Source organism: Phallusia mammillata, chromosome 4 (assembly GCF_965637545.1).
Source record: "Phallusia mammillata chromosome 4, kaPhaMamm4.hap1.1, whole genome shotgun sequence".
Taxonomy (NCBI): Eukaryota; Metazoa; Chordata; class Ascidiacea; order Phlebobranchia; family Ascidiidae; genus Phallusia; species Phallusia mammillata.
This window is the reverse complement of record NC_137255.1, coordinates 17,140,111-17,155,523: the sequence shown is the minus strand read 5'-3', so window position 1 is coordinate 17,155,523 and position 15,413 is coordinate 17,140,111. Positions and strand designations below refer to the sequence as shown.

Sequence of the window (15,413 nt, the reverse complement as noted above, 5' to 3'; positions counted from 1 at the left end):
CAGTTTAGTTGTAATGTGGTGTGGTTTACAATTAGGTATTTAAATGTTTAATGCAGAAATTCAAGGGTCGCAACCACCTTAGAGTGATCGAAATTGATAAAAATGAACCATCGCAACCGTTTCACAAGGCAAGCATTCTATTCTTTTTGTGTTAAAGGTGGTTTTATACATAGTGAAAATCTAATCAGAATATAATTTATTTACTACCACATTTAGGCTGTTATTGCGGAAACAAATGAGTTGACGAAAAAGACAGCTTCTCCAGTAAGAAAACGGTTTTAATATGACATGTCAGGATTTTCCCAAGTTTATGGTGTTTTGACATGCAGAAAATACAAGGACGTCAGTTGATTGTAAAAGTGGACGTCCATAGATCTTTTGACGATCCAGACGATAAAAAGTATACTGAGGTTGCACATGCCGAGGTACAATCAATTCTAATGTATGTTGAACTATTTGTTCAAATTAGATTTGACCGCTTTGCTCATCTCTAACCCGTTTCACCAATATTACAGTTCATTTATATTTGCAGAATGAACAAGGCGAAACCCGGGCGAGTGGAGATGCTGGCTGTCAGAGTAAGAGTAAACAAACATATGTTGCGAACTCTGAGCACCTGCAGGTAGCTATATATCTTTGTCTGTTTAAGCAGTATTTTGCCTGCTGCTTTGTCGAACAATTCTTAAACACGTTTTCTTTCCAGATTGAAAAAGAGATCCATGAAGCAGCAAGTTCGCCATTGGTGGAAAAAAACATGAAAACCCTGGCTAAAATTCCAGATTTTGCCACTGTGACGACCTTGCTGGGTGAGGTTTTCGAACGAGTGGGTTAAATTAGGTTTTTAAAATACAATGTGTTAGTTCTGTTGTAGAATCTCTGAGTCTGTTGTATCTGAAATAACATACATATTCGACCCACTATCTATCATGAGTAATTATTCAAATACTATTAAACTCTTTGTTCTAAATGAAATTGATAGCTGGTGGTTTAAAACGCTTTATTGCTTTACAGAACAAACTCCTTCCTTATGCCGTTGCATTTTTGGTACATGAAGCACCAAAGATGTGTTTCATCAAGTTGGACAAAACTATGCTCGAGAAAACCGAAAACCTCCCAGAAATTTTAGCCTGCTAATTTAAAAACAAATGAGCGAATGCTCGTGGACAAATATGTAGGCCTATCATTTTGCATGTGTAGTATTTTTGAGCGCCTATTATATTCTGCATGATTTTTTTAATAAAATGTGTTTTATGACATAAATTGAATCTGTTTTATCGACCAATCGTAGGAGTTTTCACCTCCATAAAACACAACTAAACTGCAGTCACACCTGTTGCGTTTAAAACCAACATGTTTGTTTACAACAAACTTTCATCGGTTTCCTAACAATCAGAAACAAGACGTCGTGTAATTTGCCCTCGGGACCGGTCAATTCACTGACCAACGCGCTGTACACTCGGGAAAAATCTCTGTGACGTATAACCATGCCAAATTAAGCTATAAATTGCCGTGTTTCAAATGAACGATAGCCCACTAATTCCGTTTAATCGTGTAACTTTCATCACTTTTTTGTTTTGGCGCTTTTCATGTAATCGCCCTTTCTTGCGTTCACATACCTACGACATAGTATTTATACGGTCCCTTTCGTTACCAAAGGGAGAGTGTGATCCTCGGGGCAGTCGTCCAGCGTATATGCTGGACTGATTGTCCTGTTATTGCCTGTGCAGTTGTACGCTTGTTAAATGCAGTTACTTTGGCACTGATTGCCAAATTACTGTTGTTTGTCAGTTAGCATTATGTCTTGTGTAACATAATTGTTTGTGTATTTCTTTTATTAAAATCACTTGGTGGAGTGGAACTAGGTTTGGTTTACAGACCGGTTTTATCTTCATAAAGTAATTTAACTTTAATTAAAGTTAGTTCTTACACAAAAAACAATAAGCGAATTAGTGAACTCACGCAATAATAGAATAAAATAGATAATATAATCTACATTAACGTAAGATTATACTCTAAATTTAGTGGCGTTTTTATGATAGCCCAAATAGTTAATTTAGACTAAAAAGGCGAGCTAGAAACGTTACAACACCCTTATAAGCACAGTTGGACATGCTTGTAAATGCCCACTAAAAGATCCTTGCAAAAAAATAACGGTAAACAGCCAAACGCATTAGTTTTTGGTGTACATTAGATCTGACATACATTTTGGTAATTTAAGTTTGAACCTAAAACGAAGTTTGTTTTCGGCTTGGATATCTATCTATTGTGTTGGTGGTACATTTCGTTTGGTACAACATAAATAAAACACAACAAAATAAATACACTGACATTAAAAAAAACAAATTGGCAAAATTTGCGTGCACACAGGTATTAATATACTGACTGGCGGACTGAACCTGAATTGAATAAAATATATACATTACAATCATAAATTTGGTACAATCATAAAATATCGCCTTCATTACAGTTAAAGTTATGGCATATTTATTCAACTTTACTTGGTGCCCGAAATTAAATGTACTTTTCGTTTTATCTTTTTTGTATGTGTCCTGGATTTACTTTTTAATTTGTTTGTGTGTTGGGGTTTAAGCCGCTGTTGTTTTCATTTGTTATGTGTGCCAGAAGGTTTGTTTTTCAAATGAGGCTGCCAATAAGATTTAGTATCTTTCGCTGCAGCGAACTATTGTGTGTAAATTGCGTACCACCTGTGTGTGTTTTTTAAAGGTCTTGCATTTTTGTTTCATCATTCTTTTTAATTGGTGTTGTAGCACGTTAAACGGAGTCATCAAGCAGTCCATATACCGACATTTTTTTCGCAACAGTTGTCTGTAAATCAAACAAAACAAATCGAATGCAAAAAAAGAGTCACGCGTGGTAAGGAAAAAATACATTTCGCTTTTCTGGCTCTTGTGGCCTACATCGTCCTGGTTATAATCCAGTAAGTAAGAAAAATATTTCTGAAGAAAGAAAGAATAGCCTATGGGGTAAACAGTTTATTAGAGGTGGTTGAAATGTTTTCCAAAAACCCTTCAGATTTGTTCCTCAATTTTGTCGGACCAATTTATTTAGTAGTTTACATGGCTCCGGCACGTAGGGGCAAGTGGGGGCACTTGTCGGCGCCCATGGTAGTTTAGAAAAATTTTGTTTTGTAAAAGCAATCTTTAATTTATTGACTCTGTTAAATCAATAATTTTTGACATATGTTTGTAATACCGTTGAGTTATAACTGCTGTGCAAAATATTACGACGATAAAGAGTAGTTGCAAAAATTTAGCAGCTAAATATAAAGACCTTCCTCGTAAACGTTTGGCAACAATCCATAATTAAGTTTTCAATATATGGGTTTGCATCGGATTTTTCGGAGCAAATCCCAATACACAAGGTGTCGAATATCAAACTGGCAAGTTGAATTTTAAAAAGGCAAGACATGACGTTGATTTAAGACAATATTTGCCTTGTGGTTGTGGTAAATGTTTAAACTACTGAGCAAGCGTTTTCAAGAGTTCATAGCACCAACCAAAGAGTTAAATCGACAGGAACATTTATTCGCATAATTCATTTAACTTAGTCATGTCTATAATCAAAAACACGCCGGAAGAAAAGTTTCTACTGACAACAAACAAGCCTGAAAGAACTATCTGCTGGAAAAGAGTAACAAAGAACGAGCAAGCCGAAGTTAATGATCTACTGATTGAACATTTTGCCACAGGAGAACCTCTCACAGTGTCACGAAGCTTATCGAGGCAGGAAATAGTGGATTTGATCTGCGGATTAGCAGAAGTAACATGCGTTTTCTAATACATCATACTTTCAGTTTTTAGCAGTTTTCTGCACAATAAATACAAACAGCTTAATGCTCAGAAGGACTTAAATCGTTCATATGTACGTTATATTAACAGTTACGAGCAATAGTTTCCAACTGTGATGATAACTGTTATGTATTAAATTGCAGGAATGCATTGATCATGCCGCGTCCGTTTGTGCGTACGACATAGAAAGTCAAAAGGTATGTGGCGCAGTGCTGGTAAGTGGTCCGTACAACAAGGAGGTGCAACCTGAATATGGACAATTTCCGAACTCTCTGAAGAACAATCAAATAAGTAGCGTAAGTTGCAATAAAAGATAAGTTTGAAAGGTGACTCGTCCTAACCTGCGATTTGCGGACCCTCAAAGGATTTGTTAGATGTCTATTTTTACTTATAAATGTTCGTTTTTGTCGCCAAAATTATTTTACTTTTTTTTTTGATAATTATCGAAAGCCTTTGCGACCCCAAGAAAAAGGGCCCGCTAGTTAAAAACTAATGTTTTAGTATTTGTAAGTGTGATTTAACAGACTTGAGTTGCTGAAATGTTTGGTGAAAACGACAACATGAAAGATTAAACGAATTTTTTCAGCTGCTGGGGAAACTAGGAGGCATGATTCCAGGCCATGCAAACCAAAGACCATACAATGTATTGGAAATGATTGTAATTGATGCAAAATACGCCAGACAAAACATTACGACAACGCTTATAAACAGGTAACTTACATTTGGCAAGCGGTCGTGTGGAAATTTTCAATCCTTGAAGAGAGAAGTGGAAAATTAGAAAGTTAAAAACAAATAAGTAACAGCCACGCCACCCCTAAAGAGGATTATTCGATCAAAAGTCAGAGAAAATAAAATTGAAACGTTGGTGCGTTTATTATACTGTATGAACCATAAGTGCCAGCATCAAACGATAAAATGTACTATTTGATCACATCTTAACACGTACAGCAGGGGCGAAATGACCACTTGATACACACACCTATAAAACCTAACGGGTGTATCCTCTATCATAGATCGCTGACTATCGCCAAATCAAACAAGATTCCACTATTCTACGCCGAATGCACATCTTACAACTCTGCCCGGCTGATAGAGAAAATGGGTTGGCAATGCGTGGAGGAAATCGCGTTTGTGGATTACGTTGATCCTCATACAGGAACAAAAACTTTCGCAACTATTTCAAATCCCCATACTTCGGTGAAGTTAATGGTAACGAACCTCGGACAACAAGATGGAGTATAAATCTTAAGAATTGCTAAATATGTCAATAGCGGAAGTTACGGAGTAACATATCAAACGAAATACCAAACATTACATTGTGAATATAATTTGAACCTGAAATCAAGTATTTTTTCACTGCAATTGTTTAAAAAAAACATTGTGTAATGAGTGAAATTAAACCAAAGAGCGAACACAGCTGCGACATCTGTCTAACAGGTAGGCTAAAGTCGTAAGTCGGGAAGGGCTTTTGGCTTAAAAAAGGCCCGAAATTGCCTTTTTAAAGACCAATTGTCTATTGTGTTGGTTGTCTTAGTATTTTCTAAAGGCTTTAATGTATACACCTGTCAATCAAACTTTCAGGCCCAAACAGGCTTGCTAAAAACGATTCGGGTTCGGGCCTGGGTTTCGGGCTCCAGTTTCAGGCCCGTTTACAACTCTGTAGGCAGCTATCAACGGTTCGCATACATTTGTCCTAAGCAGTTGAATATATGTGTTTTGTTAATTGCTGTTTGTTTGCAAACTATTCCGGAATTTGAGCATTTTATTACAAAACCACAAGCAACGTTTAATTAGTTTCGTGCAATACATGGACTACGACAACAAAGCTTTATCGGTACAAAAAGCTTTAGATTAGAATTACAACCAACGGCTCAGTTACCAGCACCTATGACTACAATCACCACAAGTTGGACGGTAAAGTAAAACTCTTCTTCCAAATGAGCGCTTTTCTCTGACGTTTACTGCACGTTGGACGTTTCCTGAGATATCTTCTTCCATGTCTTTTGTGGAAATGCTTCGTTTTGATAAGACATTTGTGTAACAGTTCTTGATGAGTCTGTTGGATGCATGTCCGTGACAAATCAAACATCGTCGTCTGTAGTTGCGTCCTGCTCCTGGTTTTCTTAACCAGGGTCGCTTGAACCTAAAAGCGTTAAATGCGAGTTATTGGATTGTCTTGTTTTTCATGATATTAAACCCACCAAAAAGGAATTTAGGTAATTACATTACTTACTTCTTTGATCCACTGATTAAGAATGTCGTAAGTGGATTTTTTGTCCTGCAGGTTAAATTCCAGAAAACCACACATTGTCAGGCATTTAAATACAAAATGCAGTTGAAGAACAGGAGCTAAAACAAATATAACGCAATTACAAAACTGTCGCATTTTTTAATAAAACACCAACCTTGTGGGACTCCTGTGCTATTGTAAGTAGAAACAGCACCACAAACTCCAATTCTTCCTCCTACATTCATTTGTTCAATCACAGCCGATGACATTTTGCCGCCAACCTAAATAATTTAATGTAATACATTGTGCACACTTGGAAATTTAGGTCATATCTGAAGCATAGTAGGTGTATTGGATGCCGTAAATATCGCACGTTGCTGTCAAGTTTAACATACGTTGTCAAAATAACAATCAATTCCATTCGGAGCGGCTTCCTTGAGAGCTATTTTCCAGTCCTGGGTTTTGTAGTTGAAAACTGCATCATAACCAATAGATTTTGTAAATCTCACTTTCTCGTCAGATCCACAACTTCCAATAACTCGTCATCCCTGAAATATTTTCTTTCTATCACAAAATGTATCTTACAATTGATTAAGTAAGATGTTGCACCAACTCACCAATATCTTAGCGATCTGGCCGACCATGCTTCCGACAGCACCAGCAGCTCCGGAAACCATTACAGTCTCACCAGCTTTGGGCTTACAAAAGTTTGTCAAGCCGTAATGCGCTGTGACTCTGAAACATGCACGTAATGTATGCTAACAACTTCGTAAAATCTAAAAAGTCGTTTTGTACATTACGTCAACATACCCTGGCATTCCTATAGTGCACCAGTTGCGACCGATACTGGTTCGTTTGTTGGCAGATCGTCACAGCGATACCATACAGCTTCTTCTCGAGGCATTGGATACTCAACGAACGCCTATCAAACGTTTTAAAACTCAAACTTTAAAAAAGAGGCATAAAAATTACTTGGAAACTTTAAATGCACGAAATCCGTCACCAACAGGGGTTGGAAATACCCTGCATACGTATACTCATGTTAATTTTATAATATTGCCTGTTAGATGGTGGTCAATATGTCAAACGTGAAAAACGTGAAAAAATGACATATTGTCTGAAAACCACTTATCAGTTTGATGTCTTACCTAATGTACGGATCAGGACTGATGCATAACGCCTCGGTAAGAATCTCTGTAATGTAAACAGAATACGTGGCATAATTATCAATAATTCAATACTTATGTGGCTTCGTTATTATTATTTTTTGAAAAGGTTTAATCAACCTACCATCGTCCTCCAGATTACGTCAACCTCTTCTTCAATGACTTTAAAATTTTCTTCTGTCGGATCCCCAACAAACTCTTGCGCTTTTATGTAAACTTTGGACTTCACCATTGTTAACTAATTTTATAAGCCTATTCTTGACACTTTGAAATTGTGTTTTGAAAAATAGTCTTGCACACACTTTATTACAATTAGATTTAATAGCGTTACTTTAACAAGGAAAACGGGCTTTTACATTCTTGCCTGCCCCCACTATACACTAACAGTATACTGTTAATTATAATTACCGCCAGAAAGCTAGAGTCTTATTTTTTACCGCCAAAAATGAAAGAAATGACACTTTTCAACAATGAAGTCAAAAACATCGATTGCAGGACTTTAATTAAACTGACCATCACTATCTGCGTTCTACTTAAAGTCACTTTTGTTTGCGCCGTTGTTAAGAAACGGTAAAGATGTGAAACAGAGCAAACATCTCTTGATTCAGCCAATGTTTTTTGTAAATTATAACTTGGTATTTTAGGAATTTTGGGCACAGGAAGCGGAATATTAACCAACTGTTATTAGCAACCCGTTTTTTTATAGTTATTGGAAAACGTGATTTTTGTCAGTACCTTTTTAGATTAAACAAGGTTTTGGCTATTTTGGCAGTGTCAGTAAAATTAATCTGTAAAAATTAAATGATAATAGTAACCATTTTTACATCAACGCCATTTTTGGTATACAGCCTGTAATAATATTGGATTTTACTATAAATGCTGTGCATGTACGTACATACCTACATATCAGTGGTTCCCAACCGTGGAGAATTTTTTCCCAAGAAAGGAATTTTAAAACTTGAAGGAACGAATTTACTCTAATTTAACATGTGATTGGAAATAGACACTTTTTAGCTCTGTAAATATGACCTGTGAAGTTAATAAGAAAGTATATGTTACTGACAACTTGGACTTTCATGCAACATAAAATACTTTTATGTTTTCTCTAATCTGCAACCAATAACATTAATCAGTTGTAAAAATATTGCTAACGCGTAATGGGAAAATTCCTATTTTTACGCAATGTTATTGCTTTCTAATTTAAAAGCTGATTTGAATCAAGTTTTAAAGCATTGCGCGTGAAGTCGTAGTCAATATAAGCCAGTGGTTCCCGACTCTTTTGTATTGGTAGAACTACCTACGTAAGAACTCACAGTATCCAGAAATTTCCGCTAGGTAGCGCAACAGAACATATGTGTTTACGGCAGGGTTCTTCAACCGGGGTTCCGTACAACCCTTTCAGGGGTTCCGCGAACTTTAAGGGGCGCACAGGGGTTCTCAGAGCTTTTGTGTAGCAATTCATGCATGAATGATTCATAATATCATTGTTGCGAACAGCAATGCTCGCTTGTACAATCTAGTTAACCTTGGTTACACCATTGATCAATTGTGACGTATTATTTAAAGTCCTGACACTCTCTGTCTGAATTGTGAGATAAATGTATAGAAACGACCAATAAAACGTTTAATTTAATTAAAGTCAACATTTGTTATGTGCTTGGGGTAAGTTACGTAAAAATGTATGTTTTTTATGTAGCCTACTTGACTTACGTTCATTCAAAATAATTTTATGGGGGGATTCCGCAAAGTTTGACAAAACACCTTGGAGGTGCCGTGTCACTAAAAAGGTTAAAGAGCACTGGTTTATGGTGACAATAATTGCTGAGTCAGCAATCAGCAATTATTGTTACCATAAACGCCTGATGGCTACTGTGAGTTCGTACGTTAGTAACTCTGCCTTCTGTGTTCGCGTAGCATTTGAAGGTTATGCATCGGCCCCACGTACCACCTATGCTTAGAAATAAGTTATTTAAATCAGACAAGATGCACATAAATTCATAACTGGGATCAGCCCTGAAGCGTCTATGCAGACCAGCGATCACGGCACACTCATATATAAATCACAGTACGCCAGGCCCATTGAAGGCGTCATATCGAATCAGCCGGTCACCAAGCATTCACCACCATATGGCAAGGCGTAGGCTAGAAAAATCTAGCCTGCTGTGGGATTCGAACCCACGACAGGAGTCTTTCCGGGACTCGCGCTCTACCAACTGAGCTACACAGGCCCAGTGGAGAATCCGCCGAAAGTCGAATCACAAGCACCGTTGCCTGCCTCGTATGCTGCACATGTCAGCTTCGTAGTAGGGGATCGCCAGATTGACCAGTATCAGTTAAGATGCACATAAATTCATAACTGGGATCAGCCCTGAAGCGTCTATGCAGACCAGCGATCACGGTACACTCATATATAAATCACAGTACGCCAGGCCCATTGAAGGCGTCATATCGAATCAGCCGGTCACCAAGCATTCACCACCATATGGCAAGGCGTAGGCTAGAAAAATCTAGCCTGCGGTGGGATTCGACCCCACGACAGGAGTCTTTCCGGGACTCGCGCTCTACCAACTGAGCTACACAGGCCCAGTGGAGAATCCGCCGAAAGTCGAATCACAACTACCGTTGCCTGCCTCGTATGCTGCACATGTCAGCTTCGTAGTAGGGGATCGCCAGATTGACCAGTATCAGTTAAGATGCACATAAATTCATAACTGGGATCAGCCCTGAAGCGTCTATGCAGACCAGCGATCACGGCACACTCATATATAAATCACAGTACGCCAGGCCCATTGAAGGCGTTATACCGAATCAGCCGGTCAGATTTTCAGATTTTCAGATTTTTCAGATTTTTCTAGCCTACGCCTTGCCATATGGTGGTGAATGCTTGGTGACCGGCTGATTCGGTATAACGCCTTCAATGGGCCTGGCGTACTGTGATTTAAATCAGACAACTGTTACATTTTGAATTTAAAAAATTGGTAAGTTACAACGAATAGCTCAGCACACTAATGTGCAATCTGTAACTGCTTGCTTTCAATTAGCTGATAAATACGAGAAAAAAAACGTTATTTGCCACAAATATTTCGTAAATAGTGTTTTAGATTCGACAATATCCAAAAAGAATGTATTTTTTTACATTCAATGCGTTTTTTTGCACTTGCAGCACTAAAATTCCCTGAAAATTAGTTTGATGGTAAGCGCACGATCGTTTTTGCTATGACGAAAAAATTCAAGACAAAACATTTTATTTACAAAAGTTACTTGTGTCCTAACTTTGCACCAACACAGCAAGTAATACGCAACCTAATGTTTAAGTAACAAACGTTTTATGACATAGTAAGCGATTGGTTTGCAAAAATAAGGAATAAATAAGATACCGGAAGGTGTTCGCGTACCACCGGTTGAGAGCCAAGCCAATAAGCAGTTTTCCCACCTATTCCACTACCGCATTTTCCCACCGAAGGCGGTATTGGTGTAGCCCTGAATATTTTGTCGCGTCAGTTTTAGGAACCAATGAAATCAATTTATGCTTTGCAGGCGAAAATGTTTGGAATTTCCTAAAAAACAAACCAGTGGAATACCCCCGCATTTTTTTCGCGGGAACGGTAAAGGTTTTTTATTAATATTTAAAAAAAACTGCGGTATATAATTCTTCTGATTACGCTTGGTTCAACGTCATCGATAATTTTAAACATGCACCTAACCCAAGTATAGTCCTATAGGCGCCGGCATTTGAGTCTGTAAAACAAAAGACAAAAATCCAACGGGATTCGAACCCGAAACGGTTGCTAAACATTACACTACAAGAGCAATTGCAACCTGTTTGCTTTAAAAGTATTTATAAACCACACTTTAAAACCCCTGGTATATATGATCTTTCGGAGACCCCTGGTGTATAAGATTCCACTGAAATTAATTAGCAGGTTAATTGATTACAGACGTGTAGTTGTTACAAATTTGTACATCCATGCAGCAGTGTGTTCATAGTTATTGTTTGTATTTGTAACGTTAAAGTTTGTTATAAATTCGCTTTGGCATAGATAAAATGTCATAAAAATGTTTTGTTCATTACTGTTTTCTTAAAACAGGGCCGAAAAAGTTACTTCGATATTTACCAGTTCGCAAGCCTATTAAACTGGAATACCTAAACCAAGCATAAGGTTGCCAACTACCCGGAAAACTTTTGTTGGTACCCGGAAAACGTTGGCGTACCACTGGCGGTACGCGGATGGCGTCCACGCGCTTGTATTCAACTCTTTATTTAATTTATGATATAGCGACTTGCTGCAATAATGTGAGGTAAACACCGATCTCCATATATTTGCGGAGGTTAGAGGTGGTAATAGTCCAATGTTGGTACAGCAATTAGTGATTGGCGTTAGCAGTTAGGTGCAGTGATCTAGTCTAGTCGTGTTTGTTTAAGCAAAACCACTTTTAACATACGACCTATGCCAAAAAATTATAAATATATTATATACTATTTCGACCAACTTTACATTCTCAAGAAAATATTTTGCTTCGTAATTAAAAGTCGTAATGAACCAAAATCGTTGGATTAACTTTTTTCCATCCTCAATTGCCGATGGCTATGACAGAACCTTTTGCATTGCAGTCTCTTTGCAAGTGACTAAAAGCTTGTTCCAAATCGCAGCATCATTGCCATAGGAAAGCACAAGTTGTTATATCCTAGCTGACGAAAACTTTTGAAATTTGAAACGTTTTTTTGTATTTCATTTTAGTTATGTTTCCAAACAGAGTTACAACTAAATATATTTTCAGCTTATTGTTAGAAGGTGTAGATAAAATACATTCACTTGGTTCAAAATGGTTAAGTCAAAAGTGTATGTTAAAGCTCGAGAGTTTGTTGAAAATCCGAAAGAAGAGGATTTTAAAGTGATTGAACAAAATGTTGACGAGAATCTCGAAGACGAAGGTAAGCTTTTCAAAAAAAGGTAATGAAAGGAAGTAAAACACAACACCAAAGGCAGGGTAAACAAATTTGTTTGAGTTGCAGAGATTCTTACCGAAGCGGTATGCATCAGCCCTGACCCGTATATCAGGTAGCAATTAAACACCCTATACCAGGGGTGTTCAACTTGAAAGCACCGCCGTGCCAATCTAGGTTTCAAAATATACTCGCGTGCCAACGTTTGGTACTTTTCCAAACCATGTCTCAAACGTCTTAACGGTAGAAAAAATATGTTGTCGAACGCGAGTAAACTTGTTTATGATACTCCAGAAACCTTTTATAGCATACCATGTCGCTTAAAGCGCAGAATCCATATCATGGAATATAATACGACAGCATAAAGGTCTGGATTATCCAGAATTCGACAGTTTCATGCGCCTAAAAGTAGACGGATCAAGTCTAAAAACGACCAATTTAATTAGTGGATTTGTGTAACCTTGATACTGATCATTTTTACTGAAGTTAGAATAAAGGCCAAAAAGAATCAATAGAAAAATATTAATTGCCTGACAATTGGACACCCCTGCCCTATACATTGTTTCTGTTACTAGGTTACTTTTAATCAATGAACTGTATGGTGTGGTAAAATAAATACAATTTAATAAACTTTTGATATGAGGTTACTGCGTAATTTTATTGCTGGTACTAAATGGACTACAAGCAATAGCTGATAAAAAATATATGTCTGACTTAACCCATAATTTGTCCAGGGATTTTGTATTTGAGAAACATATTCTTGTAGGACATACCCGACACCAGTAGGTTCCGAGTTTCGAGCCTTTCAAGTCGCCAAGTAAGTTAATACCAAATATATGAGACTTATTTACATGGTATCAGTCTGAGTCAACATGGAACATGCAATGTACGCATCAGCAATTGTAAGCTTTTTTATGAAGGGTGTTGAAAAGCAAAAACAAAAAATATCCGACTGGATCAATAGTGTTGCAAGAAATCGGCTGGCGAACTATTTCCAAAAGCAAAGGAGATGCTGTATGGTATCGCTGCGACGATTTGCCACCAAACGAACCAGTATCGGTCGCAACTGGTGCACTAGGGATGCCAGGGTAAGTTGACCCATTAGTTTAAAAACAAATGGTTTGAATGACTGGCGCATAGAATTTGTGGACAAGGGTACACTTAAAAAAATCCAGAAAACCGCATCTAAATATTCCGTTTACTACATCGTTGGTATATCCTTGTTTACTACAACTACATCATTATATGATTTTATCAGCGACAGAAATAATTCAATATTCGCTCCGCGCGCCTAAACATTTTGGTGATTTAGGCAGAAAGTCTTTAGTAAAACTCTTGACACTCTTTGGTCAATTTTTGCCCAAACAAATCCGCGTATACTTACAAGACCTGCCCTTTTTTGTTCTTACCTATCCTTACGTTAACTCAAAAATGATGACTTTTTCCAAAAAGTTTGATCAAGTGGTCATCGATTGGCCAGAATGAACTTGTATTGCGTGAGAGTGATGTATATTCTACGACGTACCGAAAGGTATTTTTCTAGCTTGCTGCACGCAGCTGTGCTTACAATGCGGAAAGGGCTTATTACGACTGGTATTGGAAATGTTACCGCTGTATATGAGTGCAATTCGTGTAATGTACCATTAAGCCATGATAAAGTGGCCTTATGCTAAATCTGCCGACATACTAATACCGATCTTAATTTCGGATGGACTAGTGATAAAAATATTTTTGTTGTCATTTTAGAATCACAGCACATTATGGCTTGACTGCATTCTGTAAGCCTAAACCTGGTGAGACTGTAATGGTGACGACAGCGGTTGGTGCTGTTGGAATCATTGTCGGTCAGATTGCCAAGTTGATGGTGAGCTATATATATGTGTGTACATGTTCTGATAGCGTTTTGTCAGACGGTGCTTGTTTTGTTGGAAATGCAACTTCGTATTTTTTTGCTCTCTTTATATTATCCATTATTGTCCGAGCGCTTGAAAAATTAGCCTAATTTCGCCCAGTAGCTGCAGATAAATGTTCACAAGCTAATTCGTTTTAATATTCTTGTTAGTTGGCCTCTTGTCGATCGCTCAAGTGCTTTTTTGACACCACCAATTTGTTATGTTACTTTCAGGGATGTAGAGTTATCGGGAGTTGCGGTTCTGACGAGAAAGTGAGATTTGCAAAATCTCTTGGTTATGATGCAGTTTTTAACTATAAGACCCAGGACTGGAAAACAGCTCTCAAGGAAGCCGCTCCAAATGGAATTGATTGTTACTTTGACAACGTAAGAATTGTTGGTGTTGTTTTATCAAATCTTGATATTTCATATAATAGTAAATGAAGCGCGCACTACCGCATGCTAGGTGATACAACGTAGTAAATCGCTCGGAACGTGAGAATATAATCAATTAAATGAGACCAGATTTGGGGTAAATGAGACCAGATTGTGGTGTTACAATTACAAACCCTCACATCAACCCGAATGGCTCTAAACGACAGCGCGTTCAAAAGTCCAAAAAATTGAAATTTGGCATGAAGAATATGTGTCCATTAAAACTGCTTACCACGCAGGAACATGGGGTAAACCATTCGGTAACATGCGGTATAGCATGCGGTTTTTAGTATCACCGCATTTAACATGATCATACATGGTTAAGTATCACATTGTAAGTGGATAATGCGTTTATAGGTCGGGGGCAAGATGTCTTCGGCTGTGATTGAGCAGATGAACCCAGGAGGAAGAATCGGAGTTTGTGGATGCATTTCTTCTTCCAATAGCAAAGACATCCCTCAAGGTTGGTTATTAATAGTCAATATTGCGAACTATTTAAGTTCCCTGTACTTTGTAAATGTTGGGAAAGCTTTATTTATAAAATGCAGTGTATTTTCTACCAACTACTTTATTATTATTCAACCCGTGTCTAGCACGACTGCAGAGAAAATCCATGTTTTTCAAAAATTACCTGGCATTTTGTGCGTTTATTTTTTGTGGAAATTTGACAACGGGCTTAATTTGAAATTTCTTACTTGGACAAAACATTTGTAATTTCATTGTTACAGCTCCGGTCATGCAAGTTCACTTTGTCTACAAATACTTGATGATGGCAGGTATTAACATATTTACCCTGGAGGACAAAAAGCCTACCTACGATATACTAAACCAGTGGATTAAAGACGCAAGTTAAAACCCAACTGCAAGCTTTTAATCTAATTCGGACTAATATGGGATGTCATTTTTTAGAGCAAGATAAGGACGCGCGAGACGGTAA

At 37.6% G+C, this 15,413-nt stretch overlaps 2 protein-coding genes, 2 non-coding genes and 1 pseudogene across 5 annotated transcripts; 2 read left to right on the top strand and 3 right to left on the bottom strand.

The window, feature by feature from the left end:
* The first annotated feature begins 1,651 nt into the window (after positions 1 to 1,651).
* LOC145225020 (arylalkylamine N-acetyltransferase-like 2) lies at positions 1,652 to 5,599 on the top strand. The gene is made up of 4 exons (XM_080091660.1): positions 1,652 to 3,780; positions 3,953 to 4,105; positions 4,396 to 4,520; positions 4,823 to 5,599. The coding sequence occupies exons 1-4, from the start codon at positions 3,571 to 3,573 to the stop codon at positions 5,049 to 5,051; spliced, it is 717 nt and encodes a 238-aa protein (XP_079947786.1). The 5' UTR covers positions 1,652 to 3,570; the 3' UTR covers positions 5,052 to 5,599.
* A 22-nt stretch (positions 5,600 to 5,621) lies between these two features.
* On the bottom strand, positions 5,622 to 7,437 carry LOC145223551 (prostaglandin reductase 1-like; annotated as a pseudogene). Its single transcript, XR_013859491.1, has 9 exons — positions 7,330 to 7,437; positions 7,188 to 7,233; positions 7,020 to 7,062; positions 6,850 to 6,961; positions 6,657 to 6,774; positions 6,435 to 6,587; positions 6,215 to 6,320; positions 6,043 to 6,158; positions 5,622 to 5,952 (listed from the first exon to the last, which is right to left on the bottom strand). The product of XR_013859491.1 is annotated as a prostaglandin reductase 1-like (transcript).
* A 1,922-nt stretch (positions 7,438 to 9,359) lies between these two features.
* Positions 9,360 to 9,433, bottom strand: Trnas-gga (transfer RNA serine (anticodon GGA)). Its single transcript has one exon. It is a non-coding gene; the product is annotated as a tRNA-Ser (tRNA).
* A 281-nt stretch (positions 9,434 to 9,714) lies between these two features.
* Positions 9,715 to 9,788, bottom strand: Trnas-gga (transfer RNA serine (anticodon GGA)). The gene has a single exon. It is a non-coding gene; the product is annotated as a tRNA-Ser (tRNA).
* A 2,204-nt stretch (positions 9,789 to 11,992) lies between these two features.
* On the top strand, positions 11,993 to 15,379 carry LOC145224816 (prostaglandin reductase 1-like). Its single transcript, XM_080091402.1, has 8 exons — positions 11,993 to 12,138; positions 12,220 to 12,265; positions 12,917 to 12,967; positions 13,071 to 13,238; positions 13,897 to 14,014; positions 14,276 to 14,428; positions 14,834 to 14,939; positions 15,205 to 15,379. The coding sequence occupies exons 1-8, from the start codon at positions 12,030 to 12,032 to the stop codon at positions 15,327 to 15,329; spliced, it is 876 nt and encodes a 291-aa protein (XP_079947528.1). The 5' UTR covers positions 11,993 to 12,029; the 3' UTR covers positions 15,330 to 15,379.
* The last annotated feature ends 34 nt before the right edge of the window (positions 15,380 to 15,413 follow it).

Excerpts from the sequence above, each read along its gene's own strand:
- LOC145225020 (XM_080091660.1), top strand. The coding sequence starts at position 3,571 with ATGTCTATAATCAAAAACACGCCGGAAGAAAAGTTTCTACTGACAACA. Across the intron at positions 3,781-3,952 it reads TGATCTGCGGATTAGCAGAA|GAATGCATTGATCATGCCGC; the intron begins GTAACATGCGTT and ends ATTAAATTGCAG. Across the intron at positions 4,521-4,822 it reads ACGACAACGCTTATAAACAG|ATCGCTGACTATCGCCAAAT; the intron begins GTAACTTACATT and ends CCTCTATCATAG.
- LOC145224816 (XM_080091402.1), top strand. The coding sequence starts at position 12,030 with ATGGTTAAGTCAAAAGTGTATGTTAAAGCTCGAGAGTTTGTTGAAAAT. Across the intron at positions 12,266-12,916 it reads AGCCCTGACCCGTATATCAG|GACATACCCGACACCAGTAG; the intron begins GTAGCAATTAAA and ends ATATTCTTGTAG. Across the intron at positions 14,015-14,275 it reads GTCAGATTGCCAAGTTGATG|GGATGTAGAGTTATCGGGAG; the intron begins GTGAGCTATATA and ends TGTTACTTTCAG.